At 34.2% G+C, this 21,342-nt stretch overlaps 1 protein-coding gene across 3 annotated transcripts in view; it reads right to left on the bottom strand.

Annotated features, from left to right (window-relative positions):
* Positions 1-21,342, bottom strand: part of LOC115212815 (telomerase-binding protein EST1A-like) — a 97,252-nt gene that overhangs the window by 536 nt on the left and 75,374 nt on the right. For all 3 annotated transcript variants that reach the window (XM_036504162.1, XM_036504163.1, XM_029781548.2), the window contains 4 exons: positions 13,052-13,202; positions 8,987-9,198; positions 7,755-7,836; positions 1-4,892 (listed from right to left, as the gene is read on the bottom strand). The exon at positions 1-4,892 is cut by the window's left edge and continues 536 nt beyond it. In XM_036504162.1, the coding sequence (XP_036360055.1) occupies positions 4,762-4,892; positions 7,755-7,836; positions 8,987-9,198; positions 13,052-13,202 (576 nt within the window). In that variant the 3' untranslated portion in view covers positions 1-4,761. The remainder of the gene's footprint in view (positions 4,893-7,754; positions 7,837-8,986; positions 9,199-13,051; positions 13,203-21,342) is intronic.

Below are 21,342 nucleotides of genomic sequence, written 5' to 3'. Positions count from 1 at the left end.
ATAATCTAGCAGTTTAAAAATTTAATGAATGCACACACTAATTACTTTGATCAACTGATGACAGAGACAGGGATTTTTAAATCAAAATAATATTTACCATTTTACAAGGCTAAGATGTAATTTTTCAACATTGCTCACACAAACTAAATAAACCCAAATATATTTTCTATAAATGACTTGGAATTTTCTACAGCCATTAACAAGAGCTCAATCCACAACTATGAAGTTTTTAGAACTTAAAATACCGATAAAAATGGATGAACATCTTTTTATTCATACTGTATAAAGAGAATAATGAATGTAGGATGCAAGAAAATTGGGAAGTATGGTTTGGTACTAAGTTATTTACTTATCTGAATATGCTGTGTTATAATACTGTGTTTACTGATTGTACTTCCTTCTGGTTAAAGTCATACCATTACATAGAATGGTGAGGTAATAGGTTTGATATCGTAGAACAAGTGATCTTGCTTATAACTGGAGAATTCATGGGGGTTGATGTTTTTATTGATTTCCAGATGGGTGAAATGCAAGATGAAATCCACACGGAATTTGAATACAGAACAGTGAAGCACCAGATTATGTAGCATAGGGCATCTATGGCCATCTGCTTAATGTTACTAAGGATTTCTTTGTTTCAATTTTAGAGTTGAAACAAAAATACATTTGAGTATCTGAGACAAATTGATGAACAAACATTAGTTCTTGATTTCAAAGTCTTTTTTGTTTTTTTTTTAACCTATGATAAAGGTTGAGAGAGAAGTTTCTATATCAAGGACACATTACAATGCCTGTAGCATTAATGAACAAAAGAATCAGGAGTAAGGGGCCTATTGTTATATAAGATAATTATTTCAACTTTAGCAGAAGGCCACAATTTTGGAAGGAGGGAAAGTGAAATCAACCCAATATTTGAATGGTAATTATTCTGTTAATTCCAGAAGGATCACAGGTAACAATAGACCCTGGCAAGATTTGAAAGTGAAGATAGAGAATTAGAATAAATAATGTAAGCCATTTAGTTTGGTGCTCTGTTTCTGCCCAGTACACCACATAATGTCAAAACCAACAGAGGATCCATTTACTTTAACCCCTAACAATAATAATAATTACAATAAAAATAATAATGATACTTAGGCAATATGCCTGAGATATAGCAGGGAAACAGAAGATTGCCAATAAAAAATGAAGGCAACATGCTATCACTGACAATGAAAATCAATTTATAACAACAAAAATTCCATCAACAATGTTAAGATTATATCTCACACGGCTTCTTTGGATGTGTTGAAATTTAACTATTTCTGTTAAAGACAAACCTAATAAATATTTAAAAACAAATTATTATTATTATAAGACTAGAAAATAGATTTATCTCTTCTTTTTCATGTAGTTCTCTGTATAGCATACTAGTGTGCGTTGAGTGGCAACTGGTTTACACCAGAGTCACATATTTGTCTGCTGTCTTCTTTTGGCTGTTAAGGTTTTAAATAAGCAAACCCATTTAAATGGTAATAAACATTTCTCTTTGATCCCCACCCTTCCCTTGCTTTAAAGTCTCCTTTCAATTTTCAGAAAACTCAAAAAAACAGAGAAGATAAAAGAAATGGGAAAGCCTGAGATTAGATTGGAACTGGACAAGTTACAGCAACATTGTTTGAATATATAAAGATCAATAAACTAATATTTAAGTGTCTGTGTGTGTGTGTGCAAATATTTTGTATGCTTATTTCTATACATAAATGTCAGGTTTGTATAAATTTTGGATTTAAGGCAGGCACACCAATTGTAGAAAAATGTTTTGTTCTTTTTATTAAAAGGATTTTTTTCTCTTTTCAAAATTATAATCTAAAATTAGATATTTTAATTTTCAACAGTGTCATATATTAAAATATTTTTATCCTCAAAATGCATATGTAAATGAGCCAAGATTTTTCAATGATTTTTATTTGTAAATATTAAATGTGAACATGTGTAAACAAACAGGATTGAATAAGAAATACTATGGGTAATATGGAAATTAAACCGATTTCCCTTTACTATCAAGCTACTGCCACTGCACCATTTTAAAGTTACATAAACTTACATTTCTATGTCATGTAGATGAGATCATTTTAATTATACTAAAATAATTTACTTCAGCTTCCACGTCTTCTCGCCCTATTTTCTCTGTTTGTTTACACATGTTCTTATTATAATAATTTTCTTTTAATAATCAATTAAACTTTAACATTTTATAAAACTGAAACAACAGAAGTTCATAATGGCAGTTGTCAAAAAAGAAAATTTGGCAAACATAAAGAACCTACATGACCAAAAACAAGAGAATGCAGTGCATTCGTTATTGAATATTTTCAAACAGGAATTAACGTACGTTCAAATTGTGCAACTGGATAGGCTGCACCTAATTACCAACATCTTACAGTTAATTTATTTTCTTGATTTCATTCACCCTGTTACAAGCACTAACAATGTTAAAATATTCGGGCTAAAGACTACAAAAAACCTCAAAAAGAACCAGTGGCAGCCAAAGTGAATTAGAATAGGTCCATTTGGAGGATAGCTTGAATGAGCACTGGTTTGATTTTTTTCTCAGCAAAACCATTGCATAACTTTGGTAATATTTCTAAACCATATCACTGAGAAATATTCTTTATCAAGCATTTCTGTACATATTAAAATGAAAACATTTTTGAAAGTATTTCATAATTCTTATCATTGTCCATGTAGGCATGGGTAGACAGGTGAGAAATATATATTATATATAATGCTTTTGTTTTTGATTCTTTATATTTGCCAAGAGTTTAACAAGAGAAATAAAAAAAAAAAAAAGAATCTCACGGTTTTTATAGAACCAATTCTTCTTTGTTTCAAAAAGGATTTATATTTAAGGTTAAAAAGCAAAATATCATTGATGTCTCTATTTGTTTTCAATGGAGGGTGTCAGGATATTATAACAGTGAGAGATAAAAAAAAAATGCTAAACATTCAAGAGTGGTTTAGGAAGAGAAATGAAGAAACAATTCAGTGTACACGTCCAATTCATGTGGAAGTGTACCATTAATTAAAATTGTGATTATAAAAGTGAATTTTACAATTTTTAAAAGGATTTTTTCTTTCTGTCCTTTCCATGCAGCTAGCAATATTGGATGACTTTGTTCAATTTCTTTTTAAACAATTCAATGACATTTCTAATCTTAAATTTCAACCATAAATAGGAGTAGCATGTGTCGTGTTTTTTTTAGTTTAGTGACAAAGGATAATAGAACAGCTGTATCAGGATTTGATCTGTTGAACTGGTGACTGATAGTCTAGCACTGTAGCCCTACAGCCACTGTGTTTTTATTATCATTATAATGCAATACTGGAATTTACCATAAATCAATATTTGGTTTGATGCAACCAGATGTATTAGATTTTGGATGTAGATCAATAAAGATGCTACTAAAATCCAAAATTATGATTCACAGAAGATCAGAAATAAAATTTAGAACAAGTGATTGAAGACAATTTAAAAGTGTGATTGCATCTGAGAACAGCTGATTGTACGTCAAGCTGCCTGACCATTTTTGCTGTTAACAGAAGTATTTCATATGAGATACTAAAAGAATGGTTAAGAGAATACCTGAGATTTCATCAGCCTGTCATTGGTAAATATTACTTAATTGGTTAACAGGAATTTCATAATTACTCACTGTTTAAAGATTAATCTTAATAATGTCAGATCATTCTGTTATGATTTTGACCTGTAAAAGATAAATCCAATGCCAAGACTGGTCATAGTATATCTGGGGAATAAGTAATTTAGAGATCTGTTATTTGATTAATAATACTTAGGGATTGTTTTCTCTAGGGCAGGACATTTGGCTTAAATTCCTTCAATAGTTTGATCAAATGACTTGATGACAAGGCATACATCAAATACAGCCACTGGTGCAAAGGCATGGGTCATCAAGTCATGGACATGCAGAGGTTCATTATGCTGCCTAGTAAGTCATTCCATTAAGTGACAAACTGTAACACACAGCAACTTAACGACCAGGGTGTGTCAATAGGTCCATCAGTCTATGAAGTATATTCTTGACAATGACATAAACTGCCACAGTTGCCAAATTGGCTTAAATAGGAAGCCTAATAATTACTTTATGCTAGTAATTCAAATAAACCAAAGTCTCACAAATACATCAATGCATTATAGATTTTTTTTTTGTATGACAATTAGAAAGCAATAATGAAGTAATTATTCTAAAAATAAATAAAAATGAGAAACTGCAATTCCTTCACAATGATAATGAATGAAGATTTGGGGGAAAACTGAAAAAAAAAGTAAAATTTCTTAAAATAGATGAATAAATAATTATAAAAAAAAAAAAATAATAAATTCCCTCAGCAATGCACCTATTTTACCAAATTAAATTTAGAGTGAAAATGAGTTGTTGTAATTAACAATATCTCATTAATAGATGGTCAACTTAAATGGCCAATATGCAGCTCTTTGATGGAGAAACTGTTTAAATGGCATTTTCCGCTGCCTTCGCATAGAAGCCGACATTGGTAGTGGTCAGTGTCTGGTCATAGAGCTTATACAACAACCAGTGGGTGACGGGTCTGTTGGCACTGACTCTCTCCTCCTCGTCTTTATTCTATGTCTCCTCATTTTGTCATGGGTTTGGCTTGGACCACAGCTCAGCTTGAAGCATTAGGAACCTCGTCACTTCGATAAACAGGGTAACAAGGAAATGATTTCAGAAGAGGAACATTTCATGTTACTTTACACCACTTGAGGAAGCTGGGAACATCCTTCACAGGAACATTGTAAGTGTGGGCTTTCAGGCGTAAATTACGATCATCAGTGAGAAGGACTACATCACGGTAAATGCGGTTAGGCTCATCTGAATAACAAAGTAAACAAAAAAAAAAGCAATGATAATGAAAGAAACAAACAATTGAAAAAATTTCTTTGTCATAAACATTTTTAAAATTCTATAAATTCTAATTTTAAATATAAATAAAAAAGTAAAACATAACTTTTTTTTTTGTGTGAAATCCTTTATAAATGACAATATTTTCAATGAGACTTAGAATGTAATCATGGAAACAGAACAAAACTAGGACTAAAGAGAAAAATAGAGACACCTCCACCCACACACACACAATGCAATATTAACACAACCTCATACCTCTTATTAAAATGTTTATACACATGTGCATACACACACATATCAAATAAAGTATGTCTGTATGTCAATTGATATGCATGTGTAATCACACACACACACATTAATGATTGTCACAATACAACATAATATTTCTTTATGACAGTAGTAGTTTCAGTAATAGTAGTAGCAATATAAAAAAAAACAGTTTTCCAGGTACACGGCTAAATTTGTAATCTTAGAGCTGGAATCAACTTCAAAACTGAGATGCTGAATTAGAAACCATATTTCATTTAGTCAGTACACTATCATGAGTATCAGGGATTGGTAACAGGTAGATTGTGACCCACAAGTGAGCAACTAAAGTGTTCTCAGTGAGACTTGAACCTTTTCTAAAAAAATTCTCAAATTCAATATAAATGCACACCCTCGATCAGTTGATGGCTTTTAAGTAGACTTTTGTGTCAGGATTTATTATTGAATTTTTACTAGCATACAAAGGTGGTGCTCCAGTATAGCCCCAGCCTTTGGCTGAAACTAGTAAAAGATACACACTGATAGTGATAGAAATTAACTGATTTGTGAGGATATTTTTATATGTAAGATTATCAACATCATTATTTAATGTCTGTTTTCTATGCTGGCATATGGTGGATGATGTGAGAGGATTTAATGAGTTGAAACATTCCATCATGCTCCAGTGTTTCAGTTTTGGCATGGTTTCTATGGTTGGATGGCCTTCCTAATACCAACCACTTTACAAAGTGTACTGGGCACTTATTTTTTTTTGTGGCGCTAGTGAGACAGAAGAGATCCCACAACTGAAAGGAAACTAGAATTATTGACCATGTGCATATGTAAAAAAGAAAAAAAAAATCAAAAGTGGGTTGTTACTCTCTACAATTATAAAAGTTACATAAAATATCAATGTTTTTAAGGAATGCTAGGACAGTTTATAGATGAAATCAAGAATGCAAGGTCAAAATGTGTTGGTCCTGCCTTGATGTTGATGATTTTCTTTGACCATATAACATCCTTACATTGGGATAATGACATACATTCTTCTATTATCAATCTCTAAGATGAGATTGAGCCATATTACCTTTACTCAGATGCCAATAAGGTAGCCATTAGGTTATCTATTATGTTCATAAAATATCTTGTGATTATAGTTGTTCCCACAGTTGTCTCTGGCCAATAGGCTGTGCACCAGTAGATGTTTCCACTGATACACATTACAGTTTCATATCCTAACTAAAAAATAAATGGAGACTAACTCAAATGGGCATTTTATTCAACGCTCATGACATGTCATATCTTTTACCTGATTTTTGTCAATTGTATGCTGTGAATAACTTCTTTTATCTTAATCAAGATTGTGTAGAAGAAGGAGATCAATTCACTGGACTAATTTATTTTACTGGCTCCAAAGGAAAAACTTAGCATGGATAAACCATGAATTATATAATTAATAATTATATATAATCATAGAAGTTCTGCACAAAAACAATAAAGTTTTAGTCAGAATATCAAGGGGAACAAAAAATACTGGTTTGGAAAAGCTAAATACTATACGACAGTCATATTTAGAATACTTAAAGGTTGAAGAGATTAAATTATATTTGCATATAAACATATACAAATAAAATAGTATATGAATAGGTGCAGGTGTGGCTGTGTGGTTGAGAAGTTTGCTTTGCAACATAGTTTCAGTTGTAATGTCTGGCACCTTTTCTCTCTCTCTCTCTCTCTTTCCCTCCCTCTTTCTCTTTTCTCTCTCTCTCTCGTTGCTCACACACGACCATCGTCCATCTTTCTTTTCCTGCATGACATTCTAAGGATGTCTTCCATCTATCTCTCTCTTTTATCTTTTCTCTTTTCAAAGAAAATATTTCTCCTAGCATTCTCTATATTCCTCTCTTTCTGGTCTAATGACCCTCCAGGTTTGTTTACATTCAGTTTCCTTGTATGTCTCCTCTGTCCTATTTTTGTTCCCAACTTTGACCCTCCATAAATCCAAAATTTTATTTTGAAATTTATGGGAGCAACTGTCTTCAATGACGCATATTGTTGTTGAATGCTTGAAATGAGGAGTAGATAGACAGCTGACAAAAGCTAAAATATAAAAACTTACTGTACAAACAACTTACACTTTTGAAGTCACATTCAGTTAAAAATATTTCCAAATGATAAAAATATTGTGTATGTTAAATAGTCAACATTTATTTTTTCTTAAAGAGCGTGAAGAGTATGTGTGTGAATATGTCACGGATAGCAGATGTGTGTTTGTGTTGATTGACATGCCATGACATTCATTATATGAGTGTGTATTCTGTATCTGTGTTGATGTCACAGAAGCCATGTTTTTTTTGTCAAGAAATAACAAACAAAATTTGTACTGCACTGTCGAAGTATGAAAATAAATGTGCAAAAAAATTAAGACAAAATATACTATTTCTGAGATATTTCAGGTACGTACAAACATCTCTAGAGTTTTAGTATTATTAAGATTATATATACATATATATATATATATATAAAGAGAGAGAGAGAGAGAGAGAGAAAGAGAGAGATACAGAAATATAAAATCGTTCAAACCTTTCCCTTTTGGAATGAAATCTTTAGTAGTGTCTTTGCAATAGTGAAGGCAACAGGTAAGAATCAGGTCATCATTGTTTCCCTGAAGGAAAAAAAAAATGAAATGTGTTTCAAATAACCCTACTAAATAAAAAAAGTAAAATGTGGCATCTTCGTCAAGAATTTTCTACTGTAGCCATAAGCTGATCAATGCCATGTGAGTAAAATTATACAGAAATTGTGTGGAAGCTCATCACTCACTCCACACTTAGACACATACATATATATATATACAAATATTAATATGTGTGTGTGTTGTAGTATATAATTCAATGAGTAGGATAACCAGTTGATAGAAATGTTTTGTTTTTTTTCTGTTTGTTCCTTCTCAAGCCATGACTGGCTCATAAGGGCCAGTTTCCTTGGCGTATAGGTTCCCCACCTGGACGGGACGCTGGTCTGTCGCAGGTGAGCTGCAAGACGCAGGAGGAAAGAGTGAGAGAAAGTTGTGGCGAAAGAGTCAGCAGACGTTCGCCATTACCTTCTGCCAGAGTCACGTGGAGCTTAGGTGTTTTGCTCATAAACACACATATCGCCCGGTCCAAGATTCGAACCCGTGATCCCTCGACCGCAAGTCTGCTGCTCTAATCACTAGGCCATGTGCCTCCACTAGTTGATAGAAATGGGCAACTGCAAATCAATGAGAGACCATCATACAGACACACACACATCATCATCATTATCATTATTTTAACATTTACCTTTCCATGTTTGTATAGGGTAGGTAGCATTTGTTGAGGTGGATTTTTCCATGGTTGGATGCACTTTCTGTCACCAACCATTACCGGTTTCCATTCATGACCAGACATGTTTTCACAGAAGATTGGAAATGACAGACACTGCTTGTATGACAGTGACATTTGTTTACAACTATCACACAAGTCAAGGCAAGGAAACAATAACACAAACACACACAACAGGCCTCTTTCATTTCCCTTGACCAAATGCACTCATAAAGACTTTTGTCAGCCTGGGGCTATAGCAGAAGACACTTGCATAAAGTGCACACTGTAGGACTGAACCCTAAACCAAATGGTTGGGAAGCAAGCTTCTTACTACTTCAATAAAATATAGAATGATAAAACATGCAGTGGAGTATGATGCTATCAACGGAAAAGCTTTGAAGGTAGTGCCCCAGCATGGCCACAGTCCAATAAGTGAAACTAGTTACAGAATACATAAATGAAATTTACCTTAGTGTCAGTAGCTTCACTACGATAGAGAATTGTTTGAAGCATGGTGCCTTTAGTTGTCTGAGCTCTTAGATGGGGGTTTTTCTGTTCAAATTGCTGCTCAAGAAATGTCATGGCCAACCTTGCATTTTCCTTCACCATGTCACTGTGTTCAATTGATTCATAATGACCTTCTAAGTTACCACGGACTAAGCCATCCAACTCATTAATTACTGCAATGAAAATAAAGAAAACAACAGGTGAGACACACACAATTATAACTCTGTCATTATAATCATCATTATTTATCATATACATATATATATATTTGTCAAAATTACGCAAAAATTTTAACAGGTATATTTACCAAAATTACATGAAAATATCTTGAAATACTAGAGTAAATATATTCAATAAAATCGCCACTGGGTTCAACCACGGCCTCCAGACAACTTCGAAATTTCCTGCAACTCATTTGGACAGCCTCCTTGTTTAAGTTAGGGAATGATACCGTAATCCTTGCCTTCAGTTCATCTTTGTTGTTACAAGGAGTTTTGTTGGTCTCTTGCTCAACTGCACTCCACACATAATAATCAAGGCGGTTGCAGTCTGGGGAGTTAGGTAGCCAGATGTTAGGAGTGATGTGGTTTCAAAAATTGTCTGACAGCCATGACTGGGTTCTCTTGTGTGGCATGGTGCAGAGTCCTGTTGCCAGACATAGGGTCTTCCAGAAGTCACCCTCTTGACCCAGGGCAATGTTCATCATTTTCAACCTTCTGTGAAAACCCTCTTGAGCCAGGACAGCACTACTTTCTCCAGGCACTTGAAGCAGGCCTTGTGTTGAGTCTGAGGCCATGTGGGAAGATGAACGGAAATATAACGTTGCCATCACTAGTGATCACTTCAAGCACCATGACGTTGACTGGATGTTTGATTTTTATCATTGTCAGTACATATACTCAGATTGCACTGTCCTCAGATTGACACCAAAATACTCTGAAATATTCATATTGGAGCTTCTGGTACAAATGCTAAGCAATACAGTATGTTGTTTCCAAATTTCTGGCAGAGTGAATAACGAAGTGTATCCTAGGTAATTCCGTACCCAACAGTTAAGCATACAATCCCAGGTAATCTTATGAAAGCAACTCTCAGCGGAGTCAAACCACAGAAGCTCAGGAAATTAGGGAGTACTTGCCATGTCAGTGTTCTTTTTTGAGTTTAACTGAGATAAAGTAAAAAAGAGAGAGAGAGACACAGTTCTCATTGCTGAATCAATCTGCATTTAGATTAAGTTAGGATCAAAGAAATTGCTTAGCTGTTGCTAGCAGTATCCATAAAAACAACAGAAGAAAAGTAGCCGTTTGTTAAAATACATTATTTTCAAATAGTTGATATATAAAAAAATTTGGATCTTTTCGGTTTGAACAGCAGTTTTTTCTAGCGTTGTCATATGAAATTGTCACCCATAATTATGACCCTAGTATCGATCTATTGCATTTCAATCTGTGTTAGGGTTAGGGGTGGGGGAAGGGTATCTTTTTTTCTTCACAAATGTAAATAAACCCAATCTGTTTCTTAAACGAGGGACATATTCATACGGCACAGAATGTTTTTTTACCTCAATGGACGTCAGTGATTGGTTGAAATTGCAGAAATTGAAGAAAAAAACAACAAATATCTTACAAACTATAGAATTTTCTGAATAAAGTCAAGAGAAAAAGATGTTTTATAAACACATTCTACCAGTATACGAAGTTTAAAATTTTTTAATTACCTAGAAATTATGTTAAAAACGGCAGTTCAAACCGAAAAGATCCAAAATTTTTTTTAACATACAGAGAGTCATTATGTTTGTTGCATCAAATTCACAGGAACAACTAACAGTGGGAACAGTCTTCAGTTGGTGATTTTAAATTGCTAAGACCATTCATTCAAAGTAGGAGGAAATTTGTGACTTAGTAAGTTATGTGTCATAATTACAGCTGTAAGTAAAGCAAGTGAGGGCTATAGTATATCAGTTATACTGTCTCTCTCTCCTCTCCATTGCTATCACCACCACTACCATTATCATCATAAGTTGGATGAGGCTTTTTAAGGCAGTGTTTCATAGTGGGATGTTCCACCTGATGCCAACCTTTTTTTTTTTTTTGTTGCTTCATAATGTTTTAAAAGGACTCAGGGTACAATTCTAAAAACTGAGAAACACAATGTGTGTATGTGTGTGTTTGTGTGCGTTAATGAGCGTGTGATCATTGTCATTTTAACATCCACTTTTCCATCCTTTATGGGTTAGATGGAATTTGTTGAGGCAAATTTACTATGGCTGGATGCCATTCCTTTCACTAACCCTCATCCCCCCCCCCCATGGCTAGGCATGCTTGCACTACTAAAAAGTGGAAACAAAGCCATACTACTCATACAACATTTACAACTATGGTACAATGTAAAGACAAAGAGACACACACACATACACACGACAGACTTCTTTCAATTTGTCTACCAAATACACTCACAAGGTTTTGGCCAGCCCAGGGCTATAATAGAAGAAAGACACTTGCCCAAAGTGCGATGCAGTGCAACTAACTAAAAAACCATGTGATTACAAAATAAGCTTCTTAATCACAGTCATGTCTGCATCTATTGGAGAGAGAGAGAGAATATGAGTAGAAGGAAAGAAATTTGAAGTAGACTTCCACCTCAGCTGGTAACATAGGTTTCTTTTTCTGTAAACAAACAAACAAACATAGTCACACACAGAAGTATCTTTTCCAGGTAACGAGGGGAAAACAGATTTTAAAGCAAAACATCATAATGCTTAACCCTTGTTTTGAATTAATCAACGATTTGATTGTTTATTTTCACAGTGATGTTGTAGGCTAAGTACGAGAGGTTGGATCTGGCCAGTTTGAACATAAAATGGGTAGGATGTTTGGGCCAGTTATGACCAGTTTAAGTGCTAAAGGCTTAATAATGAACATCTATATGTTGCTTCAAGAAAAAGAGTTTACTGCCAAGACACCATTAAAGATGTGCATCTTCAGTGTTTTAGTGGAAGTATAACATATTGATAAATACATAAATTATTAATAGTGCACACAACAATTATAGTAGCAAGTCAAGAGCCTCCTATCTTTATCTTTTATTTTTCAATTGTTTCACTTGTGACTGAAGGTTTAGTCACAAAAAAATTGACTCCAGTACTTTTTTTTTTTAAAGACTGGTACTTATTCTATTGGTTACTTTTGCTGAACTGCTAAGTTATGGGGACATTAACAACCCAACACAAGTTGTCAAGATAAACACACACACACACGTGTGTGTATGTGCATATATATATACACAATGGACTTGTTTCAGTTTCTGTCTACCAAATTCACTCACAAAGCTTTAGTTGACCTTTGGCTATAGTAGAGGACGCTTGCCCAACGTGCCATGCCATGCAGTTGGTACTGAACCCAGAACCATGTGGTTGAGAAGCACACTTTTTACCACACAGCCACACCAATGCCTATGACCAATAGTAAAACACTTTAGCAGTGTTAGGGTAGATTAGTACAGCAAATATCTCATTATAAACAATAGCATAAAAACTATAACATTACATGTGTTAAAGACTAATCCATTTAGTTGGGATCACTTTTACAAGAGATCAAATTCACTGAAAGATCACCTTTGATTACAGCATAGAGAATATGTTGCATGTACACTGGGTTCCTTGCATGTTCAAACAGGTGACTAAAAAGCTAGCAACAGACAAGGTGTGTGACCATAAAACATTGCCTCAGAAAAATTGTCCAACCCATATCAGCATAGATAAATGCATGTAAAACACTGACGATGATGAACCCGGCACAAATGTAAAACAAACAAGTACATTCATAAAGAGAAGCTAGTTCAGTGCTCTAACGAATTAAATTGTGCTGTTAAGCTATATATTTCATCTTCATTCATGTTCTAAATTTCAGATTTAAGAAGGAAAGGGAAGGCACTTTCAATCAAATTCATTGGTTTATTTAATTCTACAGTAAATAAACAACTAGTATTTATGTAACAACTGGCTGTAACGGTACAGCATGTACTCACCAATTAGTGGAACGGAGATAGTGTAATTTTCACTAAAAATTAGTTTCTGTAAACCAAGCAGATGATCAATGAAGCAGTTGGTATCTGGCACAAGGTATACAGGTTGGATTTCAATCTCAATACAACAGTTTCTCTGTTTGCGCAAGAGAGCCTGAAATGAATACACTTTAGCTATGAGGACATTGACATTGGAGATGAAAATGAAAGAAAAACAAAATGACAGGTTAACCACAAAATTTGAAAATTCAAGGTTAGCTTCAATGAAATACATAATCCAGACTCAAAATGAAGATGTGGTTGTTTCTTTAACGGTAGCTCAAACTAAAAGCAAAACTGAAAATAACTGAAAGACAGTGAGGCATGGGTTATACATAAACATCAAAAAAGTGGGGAATTTAGATTGGGAATAATAATAATAATAATAATAATAATAAAAATGTTATATTTAATTGAAATTTAATCATCAATGTACTTTCCCTGATTATCTATGACTTCCTTCCATCTATTTACAAGTTTTTTAATCCCATCAATGTAAAACGTTTTTGGTTTCAAAGTGAAGAACTCTGAAATGTCAGTTTTGACCTCCTCCTGGCTTGCAAAAGTTATGCCCCCCAAATGATTCTGTAAACTATGAAACAAATAGTAGTCTGAAGGAGCAAGGTCGGGAGAATAAGGTGGATGAGGAATTTTTCCCCAACCAAGCTCTTCGATCTTCTGTGATGTGATATTTGCAGTGTGGAGTCGCGCATTGTCCTGATGAAACATTACACCTTTTTGATTCACTAAAGCGGGTCTTTTTTTCTTCAAAACTTGGTTCAGACGTTCTAATTGCTGACAGTAGACTTGAGCATTGATTGTTGCATTAGGTGGTAACAATTCCAAGTGAATTACTCCTTTGCAATCCCACCAGATAGAGAGAACCTTTTCCCCATGAAGTTCCCTTCTCGGTTGTGGTTGAGCTTTTTCCCTTTTACCAAGCCACTGTTTATGACATTTAACATTTTGATAGAAGATCCATTTTTCATCACCAGTCACAAGTCTATCCAAAAATGGTTAAATGAGTTTGCAAGAATGGAGAGAAAAGCAGATGTCAACTCGGGATTTGCAGTTGCTTTCAGACAAATCATGAGGCACTCATTTTCCAAGTTTAGGAACCTTTCCAAGTTGTTGAAGATGACGATGAACAGTTGTATAGTTTGAACTAAGCTTTATTGCCAATTCTTCAACAGATAATGCAGGATTTTCTTCAAGTAATGCTACAAGAAGCTTATCATCAAACTCAACTGGATGTCTTGTTTGATCTTAATCTTCAAGGCTGAAATCTCCACTTCTGAATTTTGCAAACCATCTTCTGCAAGTTCTTTCATTCAAGCATTCTTTCCCATAACCTGAGTGTATGTTTCGAGTCGCTTTGGCTGCAGAGTTTCTTATTTTGTACTCAAAGTATTATGTGCCTCAAATGCTCTTTGGATACTTCCACGTTAGAAAGGGTTTTAATCAAAGAAATTTTAATTCTATTATTCTGTAAAATAATATTTAATTAGTTTAAATGTACACAAATGCATAAAAATAATTTTTAATCCCATTAGACATTCTAAAATACTATTAAATTTCATTCAATTTTAAAAAAGGTAAAATCGAACAGAACTTATGGGATGACCTGATGTATCAATATATGTAACCAAGACTTTACAAAATCTTTTGGTTCAATCTAAAATTATAGCAAAACCTTAAAATTCCAATTTTGATATACTCATATACTTAATTAAAAAAAAAAAAGGGGGGGGGGCATTTATTTTCATTTTGAATGCCATCTTGGTGCAAAACACTGAGCTCTTGCTATGTTGCTCTTCCCAGCTCTCATTCACTGCAATCACATCCTATTCTTTTTCTTGTTTTCCATTTTAAACTTAAATTCACTTCTTTGTCACTTTCACCCACTAGTCTAACTCACAATGATTTTTACTGTGATGGCAATATTGTTATAGCAATTATAATTAAAAAAAACAAAACAAATGAAGGATTTATTCTTTATATATAGCAAGGAAAACAAATCAAAGTACTTTCATGCCTCACTATTTTATAACTTACAAATTTCCTTTTAAAAGTTTAACCCCTTAGTATTCAGATCACTCTATCAAATGTAATGCTTATTTATTCATATTATTTTGAATTAATCATGAATTATATTGTATATTTTTAGAATGACATAGTAGTGTGAGTGTGAGAGGCCAGACCTGGCCAGTTTGAAGATAAAACAGATAAAATATATTGTCTGGATATGGCCAGATTAAATGCTAAAAGGTTAAAAGCTATAAAATACTTTTTAGTTATCTCATTATTTATTGATTTTAATCCTTCTTTAAAATGTTTAAAAGTTTATTTCACTAATTTTTTTTTATCACTTCCCTTTCATATTTCATGATTTATGAGTTTCTATCCTTCTTTAAAAATTAAGACAAGACATTTATACAAAATGGTGAGATAATATATAGATTAGAAAAACTAGGAGAAACACTGCTTTGAAGGTGGTGTTTCTCCTAGATTTTCTTTATCTTAGGGCTGTCACCAGCCTACAAGATCATCAGACAAGAGGTTATCCCAATTTCCATGGTGTGTAAGAAACCAAGAATCTAATACTCCTCTCACTCATGCTGTAGGATTAACTTCCAGCTGTTGTTATACTCATTTTCAGCTGCAGAAATTTCAGAGAGGAGTGAAGCAACATGAAATAAAGTGGTTTACTCAAGAACACAGTGTGCTACCTAGTCTCAGAATTGAAACCACTATCAGGAGTTGATCAATCTACCCACTAGACCCACTAGACATTCACAGCTATTATGGTATAGTACCACACACACACATATATATAAAAATCATATTTAATCTGTAAAAAGGCTATGTTCACTGTTATTTGCTGTTGAGAAAAAATTCTCACTTTAGGCAACAGGTGTTAAAAGATCAGCCATTTCATGGCCACCCACTGGCAAAGACTTCCAAAATCATTTCAGGGTTGTTTCTCATGCAGTACACAGTGCTGATGATAGCTAAGAAGCTAGGAGTGCATCCATCAGATGCCCTTCCATTTTACTAACCCTTAATTGTTTTACGAGTAAGGGATCTCTTATTTCATATGTCTACAATAGTGATGCAAAGTAAGCGAACAATTTGTTGGTAGGAGAAATGACAGAAACACCACCAACAATAGCTTGTGGCCTTTACACAGTGCAAATATAAACAAACACACAAATGCACACATCTAAATTTGGTAGAACTGGATGAATAGAACTTAATACATGAGTATATGTGCTTCATTATTTTCATCAGCAGAAATCACAAAGTGACTCAAAGGCCAAAAGTTTTATGCACAGGTAAGTGATATACACGAAACACTCGAACCTTGAGTCACATTGTAACTTTTGCCTGTCAAAATAATAAAATATATGTACATAGTTTCCAGCCACCAATTCTTTCACAGTTGACTAGGTGCCTGGCTTTAACAAAGATGCCTATGATAAAGGAATTGTACTAATATAAAATGTGAAAGGAATACATAGTGTACTGGATTGTTGCCACGCTGGAGCACTACCTTCAAGGGGCATTTAATTAATTGTACTGACCTCAGTACTTGGGTACTTACTTTATCAGCCTCAGAGGATGATGAAAAGCATAGCCAGATAGGCATTTGAGTGGACATAATTGAGATGGAGCCAAATACCACAAAGACTAAGCATTTTCATTCAACATACTTGGTCCTGCTATTCCACACCACTAGGCACTTACACACACATTATTCCACAGGTTTCTGCACAGTTTACGCCTGCTAGATTTCACTCACAACGCTCTGGGTCAGTCGTAGGTGTTGTGCAGTGAGATTGAACTTGAAGACAAATGGCTGCAAACTAATCTTTCCTAACCAAATAGTTATAAACACTAACCTTTATTATTATTATTAATATTATTATTATTAAGACGGTGAGCTAGGGGAGTTGTTAGCACACCGGGCAAAATGCTAAGTGGCATTTCATCTGTTACTACATTCTGAGTTCATATTCTGCCAAGGTTAACTTTGCCTTTCATAAATTAAGTACCAGCAAAACACTAGGGTTGATTTAGTCGACTAGTCCCCTTCCCCCAAATTTCAGGCCTTGTGCCTTTAGTAGAAAGGAGTATTATCATTATTAAAGTGGTGAGCTGTCAGAATCATTAGCATGCTGGATGAAATGCTTAGCAATATTTCAACTGTCACTACATTCTGAGTTCAAAATACCGCCAAGGTCAACTTTGCCTTTCATCCTTTTGGGGTCAATAAATTAAGTACCAGTGAAACACTGGGGTTGATGTAATCGACTAGTCCCCTCCCACCAAATTTCAGCCTTGTGCCTAAGGTAGAAAGAATTATTATTATTAATTTACAGTTGCAATTTATTTTATTGTCAGAAAAAGAAAGAATAAAAACTTCAAACATTGTCACAATATATTAAATATTTGTTTCAAAAAAAAAAAAAACATTTAGAAAAACTTTGGCTACCTTAAGAGAAAAGCAACAAGCAGAATAAGCACAAAATATTTTTTTAAATGACGTGTGTGTGCATGTGCACGCATGCACACACACAGTGTTTAGTTGACTAACCAATGTACATATCACTTCAAAAGCAACCAGATTGATTATATTTAGCTGAACTTAACAATATCTAGTGCTAATATAACCACATTATCCACCATTACATTCAGAGTTCAAATCCAGCCGAGGTTCACTTTGCCTTTAACATTTCCAGGGTTGATAAAATAAGTATCAATTAAGCACTGGGGTTGATGTATTTAACTTCATTCCACCCCTGAAATTGCTGGCCTTGTGCCAAAATTTGAAACCAATATATCGATATTATATATGTATATTATAATGTACATATAAATATTTACAGGAATAACATCAATAAGCCTTTCCAGATTACTGATGTTTCCAAACCAGAGGTGGCCACCATTAAGGTAGACTAATATTAGATTTACTCAAATAGCTAAATGAAATATAGGTTCATTATCATCATCATTTAACATCCGTTTTCCATGCTAGCATGGGTTGGACGGTTTTGACTGAGGGCTGGCAACCAGATGGCTGCACCAGGCTCCAGTCTTGATCTGGCAGAGTTTCTACAGCTGGATGACCTTCCTAACGCCAACCACTCCGAGAATGTAATGGGTGCTTTTTACGTGCCACCTGCACGGGGCCAGTCAGGCGGTACTGGCAATGACCTTGCTCAAATCTTTTTACACGTGCCATCGACACAGGTCCAGTGAAGTGACGTTGGTAACAATCACACTCGAATGGTGCCCTTTTTACGTGCCATGGGTACGGAAGCCAGTTGGCTGCTCTGGCAATGATCACGCTCAGATGGTGTTCTTGGCACCCTACTAGCACACGATTGGATGGTATTCTTGGCACCCTACTAGCACACCCCACTGGCACCCTACTAGTTCCTGTAAATTAATGTAATTGATACAAATTTGTTAATATTGTACTATGCAAGGTATTGTGAGACAGGGCCAACCAACACATTAGTCTGGTGGCTGTGGAAATTTGAATTCCTGCTCATAAATTGACAAGTCCCTAAGTAAATATATATTATAGTACAAATATAAATGTACATTATAATATACATATACATTATGATGTACCTATAAATACATTCGTAACAGATATAAATTTATGTAATAATACACATAATTATATATTATAATATGCATAAAGGTCTATTATGCTTATATATGCAAATTACAATCAGATTTTTCTAATAAAGACAAGAGACCCAAGCCCACCCCAATTCATTAATTTATAGTCAAGAGAAAATAGCAAAAACTTTCCAAAGTTTATCATTTGGCAGAAGCCATTGTTGTCTAAATACCAACAAAAGACAATTGTCAGAGATGGCCTCTTGCTCTGTTAATGAAAAAACCTACATAAATTTATATATTTAAGATAGTGTTTTAGGTAGCGCTCTTTCTCTCTCACAACACATACACAGAAAACAAAGTTGTTTATATGAAAAATACCCAAATATTTTGTGTAAAGTAATCAGACTACATGCAGTCAATTTGTGTTCATAATGTTAGAAGTTAGTCACATCAGTAATTATTCAATTAATGATTAGTTATAAGCACAACTTGAAAGCAATTAGATATAAATATTAAAATGCAGACAACAAAAACAGATCAAATTCATTGGTTATAATGTACACATATGTCAATATAATGAATGTGCGTATGTTTTAATGGTTAAAGGAATGTAGCAACTCTGAAAATGTTGGTCAAGCAGGCAATCACTGGTTAATCAAATCCTTTAAAAAAGAGGTTAAAAAGAAGCAGTGGGGAGATTAAAAAAAGGTTTTTGTTTCTTTTAATCTGAAATATATGCTTAAAATATTGAATATCCAACTATATCTCAATAAGAATGGGATCTGCACTGAGTAGGAAAATGAGATTTAGTAGAAAAAATACATGCTTTGAAGAACAGTAACAATCATGAAATGGTTTCATTAAGAAAACCTCCCAACTGAATTAATAAAAAAATTTTGTAATGATTTACTGGTATTTAGCGCTATGTCAGATATGAACATTGAGACTTGTGGTGAAAAGACATTCCAACCACGACCATTCTGCTTCTTGAGGCACAGTGTATCTGGAAGTACTTTGCTCAAGGTGTTCTTCCTTTTAATCCTTTACTATTCAAATAGGTTGTATCTGGACTAAATATTCTGCGGATGGTCATGCACTAACATTTTGCCCAGAGCTCCAGTGTAAATGGACATAATTTTTTGTACGTAAGGTTTTCCATACTTTTTTAATCTTTTCAAAAAAGTAAAAGAACTTTGTCTATTAATTTATTTCCACTGGTGATTCAGTTGACTAGGAACAGAGTACATGATGAATATCGAATACCAAACTATCTTATTCTCCATATTTAAACTGCATTAAACTTTGGCAAGCTTACCTTTACCTATTCTGAATTACTTGAAAGGTGATGTTCCTTTCCCTCTCTTCTATTTGTTGATACCTTTGTTTACCTACCAATGCGTTGTTTCACTTTAAGGATGCTTATTTACCCATCCATTATGATATTTCAACTGTTGCCCATTGTTCCAAATACATTTTAGCATTGTCGTTTTAGCCCTTTTTAAACATTCACATACGATTCATCCCAAAGAATCAACCTTTAAATAAGAGTTTTGCTTCCACTAGCAAAAGTTATTCGTATCTTTCAGACAGCTCCATACCAATTTAACTTTATGTGGAATTTGCTGTTAGTTTATGTGCAGGCTATGTGGGAAGACAAAATAAAGGGGCTTTTGTTAGCTTGTCTCTCAAAAAAAAATGGCTCGCTTTGCTGTTGAATAAAATAAACCGGTGGCACCCGTGCTGGTGGCACCCATGCTGGTGGCACGTAAAAAGCACCCACTACACTCTCGGAGTGGTTGGCATTAGGAAGGGCATCCAGCTGTAGAAACTCTGCCAAATCAAGATTGGAGACTCGTGCAACCATCTGGTTCGCCAGCCCTCAGTCAAAATTGTCCAACCCATGCTAGCATGGAAAGCGGATGTTAAATGATGATGATGCAGAGGGGAAGTTTCAACATCTTCCTTCAAATTCCTTACACCATTTATGTGGCTGTTTCTGACAGGAAATTTTGCTTTCATGTAAAACAACTATATTTTGTAGTCATTATCCATAATCTACTCCCAAAACACTTCAGTAGCTCTACTTTGCGTTGCCTGCAAACTTATATGTACTATGATCACTAAAGTGCAACAACTTCCACAATACCCCCTTCAATTTCATTTTCTGTTCCTAGGTTAATGGGAAACAGATTACCATGCTACTCATAAACCTTCAAGGTAGTTCAATTATTTGGTGAAAAAAATACCACCAAAGCAACTTAAACCATCCAAAGGACAGGTGTGTTTATCATAAACGTTTCATAGTTTACTACATACATTAGTAACTGAGCAAAATGTTAGTGCTTACTTTTTGATTTTAAACAACAGCAACACCTACAACTGTTACATCATGTTGAATAATTAATTAAAAAAAAAAGAAGTAAAATAACAAGAATCATTAACAGTCATGAAATCTGATGATAAAAGTTATTAAGAAAATAAGAACTGGTATTCAATATCACAGGATATATTTAGTAAGGTAAAAATGCCAGGTTAGTTTTAGGTGTGTTGCTTGGATGCTACAGTTAATTTAGTTTGTTTACTTCTGTTTTTTACATGACTTTTTTTTATAAAACAAA

Source organism: Octopus sinensis, linkage group LG6, assembly GCF_006345805.1.
Source record: "Octopus sinensis linkage group LG6, ASM634580v1, whole genome shotgun sequence".
In the NCBI taxonomy this organism is placed as follows: domain Eukaryota; kingdom Metazoa; phylum Mollusca; class Cephalopoda; order Octopoda; family Octopodidae; genus Octopus; species Octopus sinensis.
This window is presented reverse-complemented; position numbering and strand designations above follow the sequence as displayed.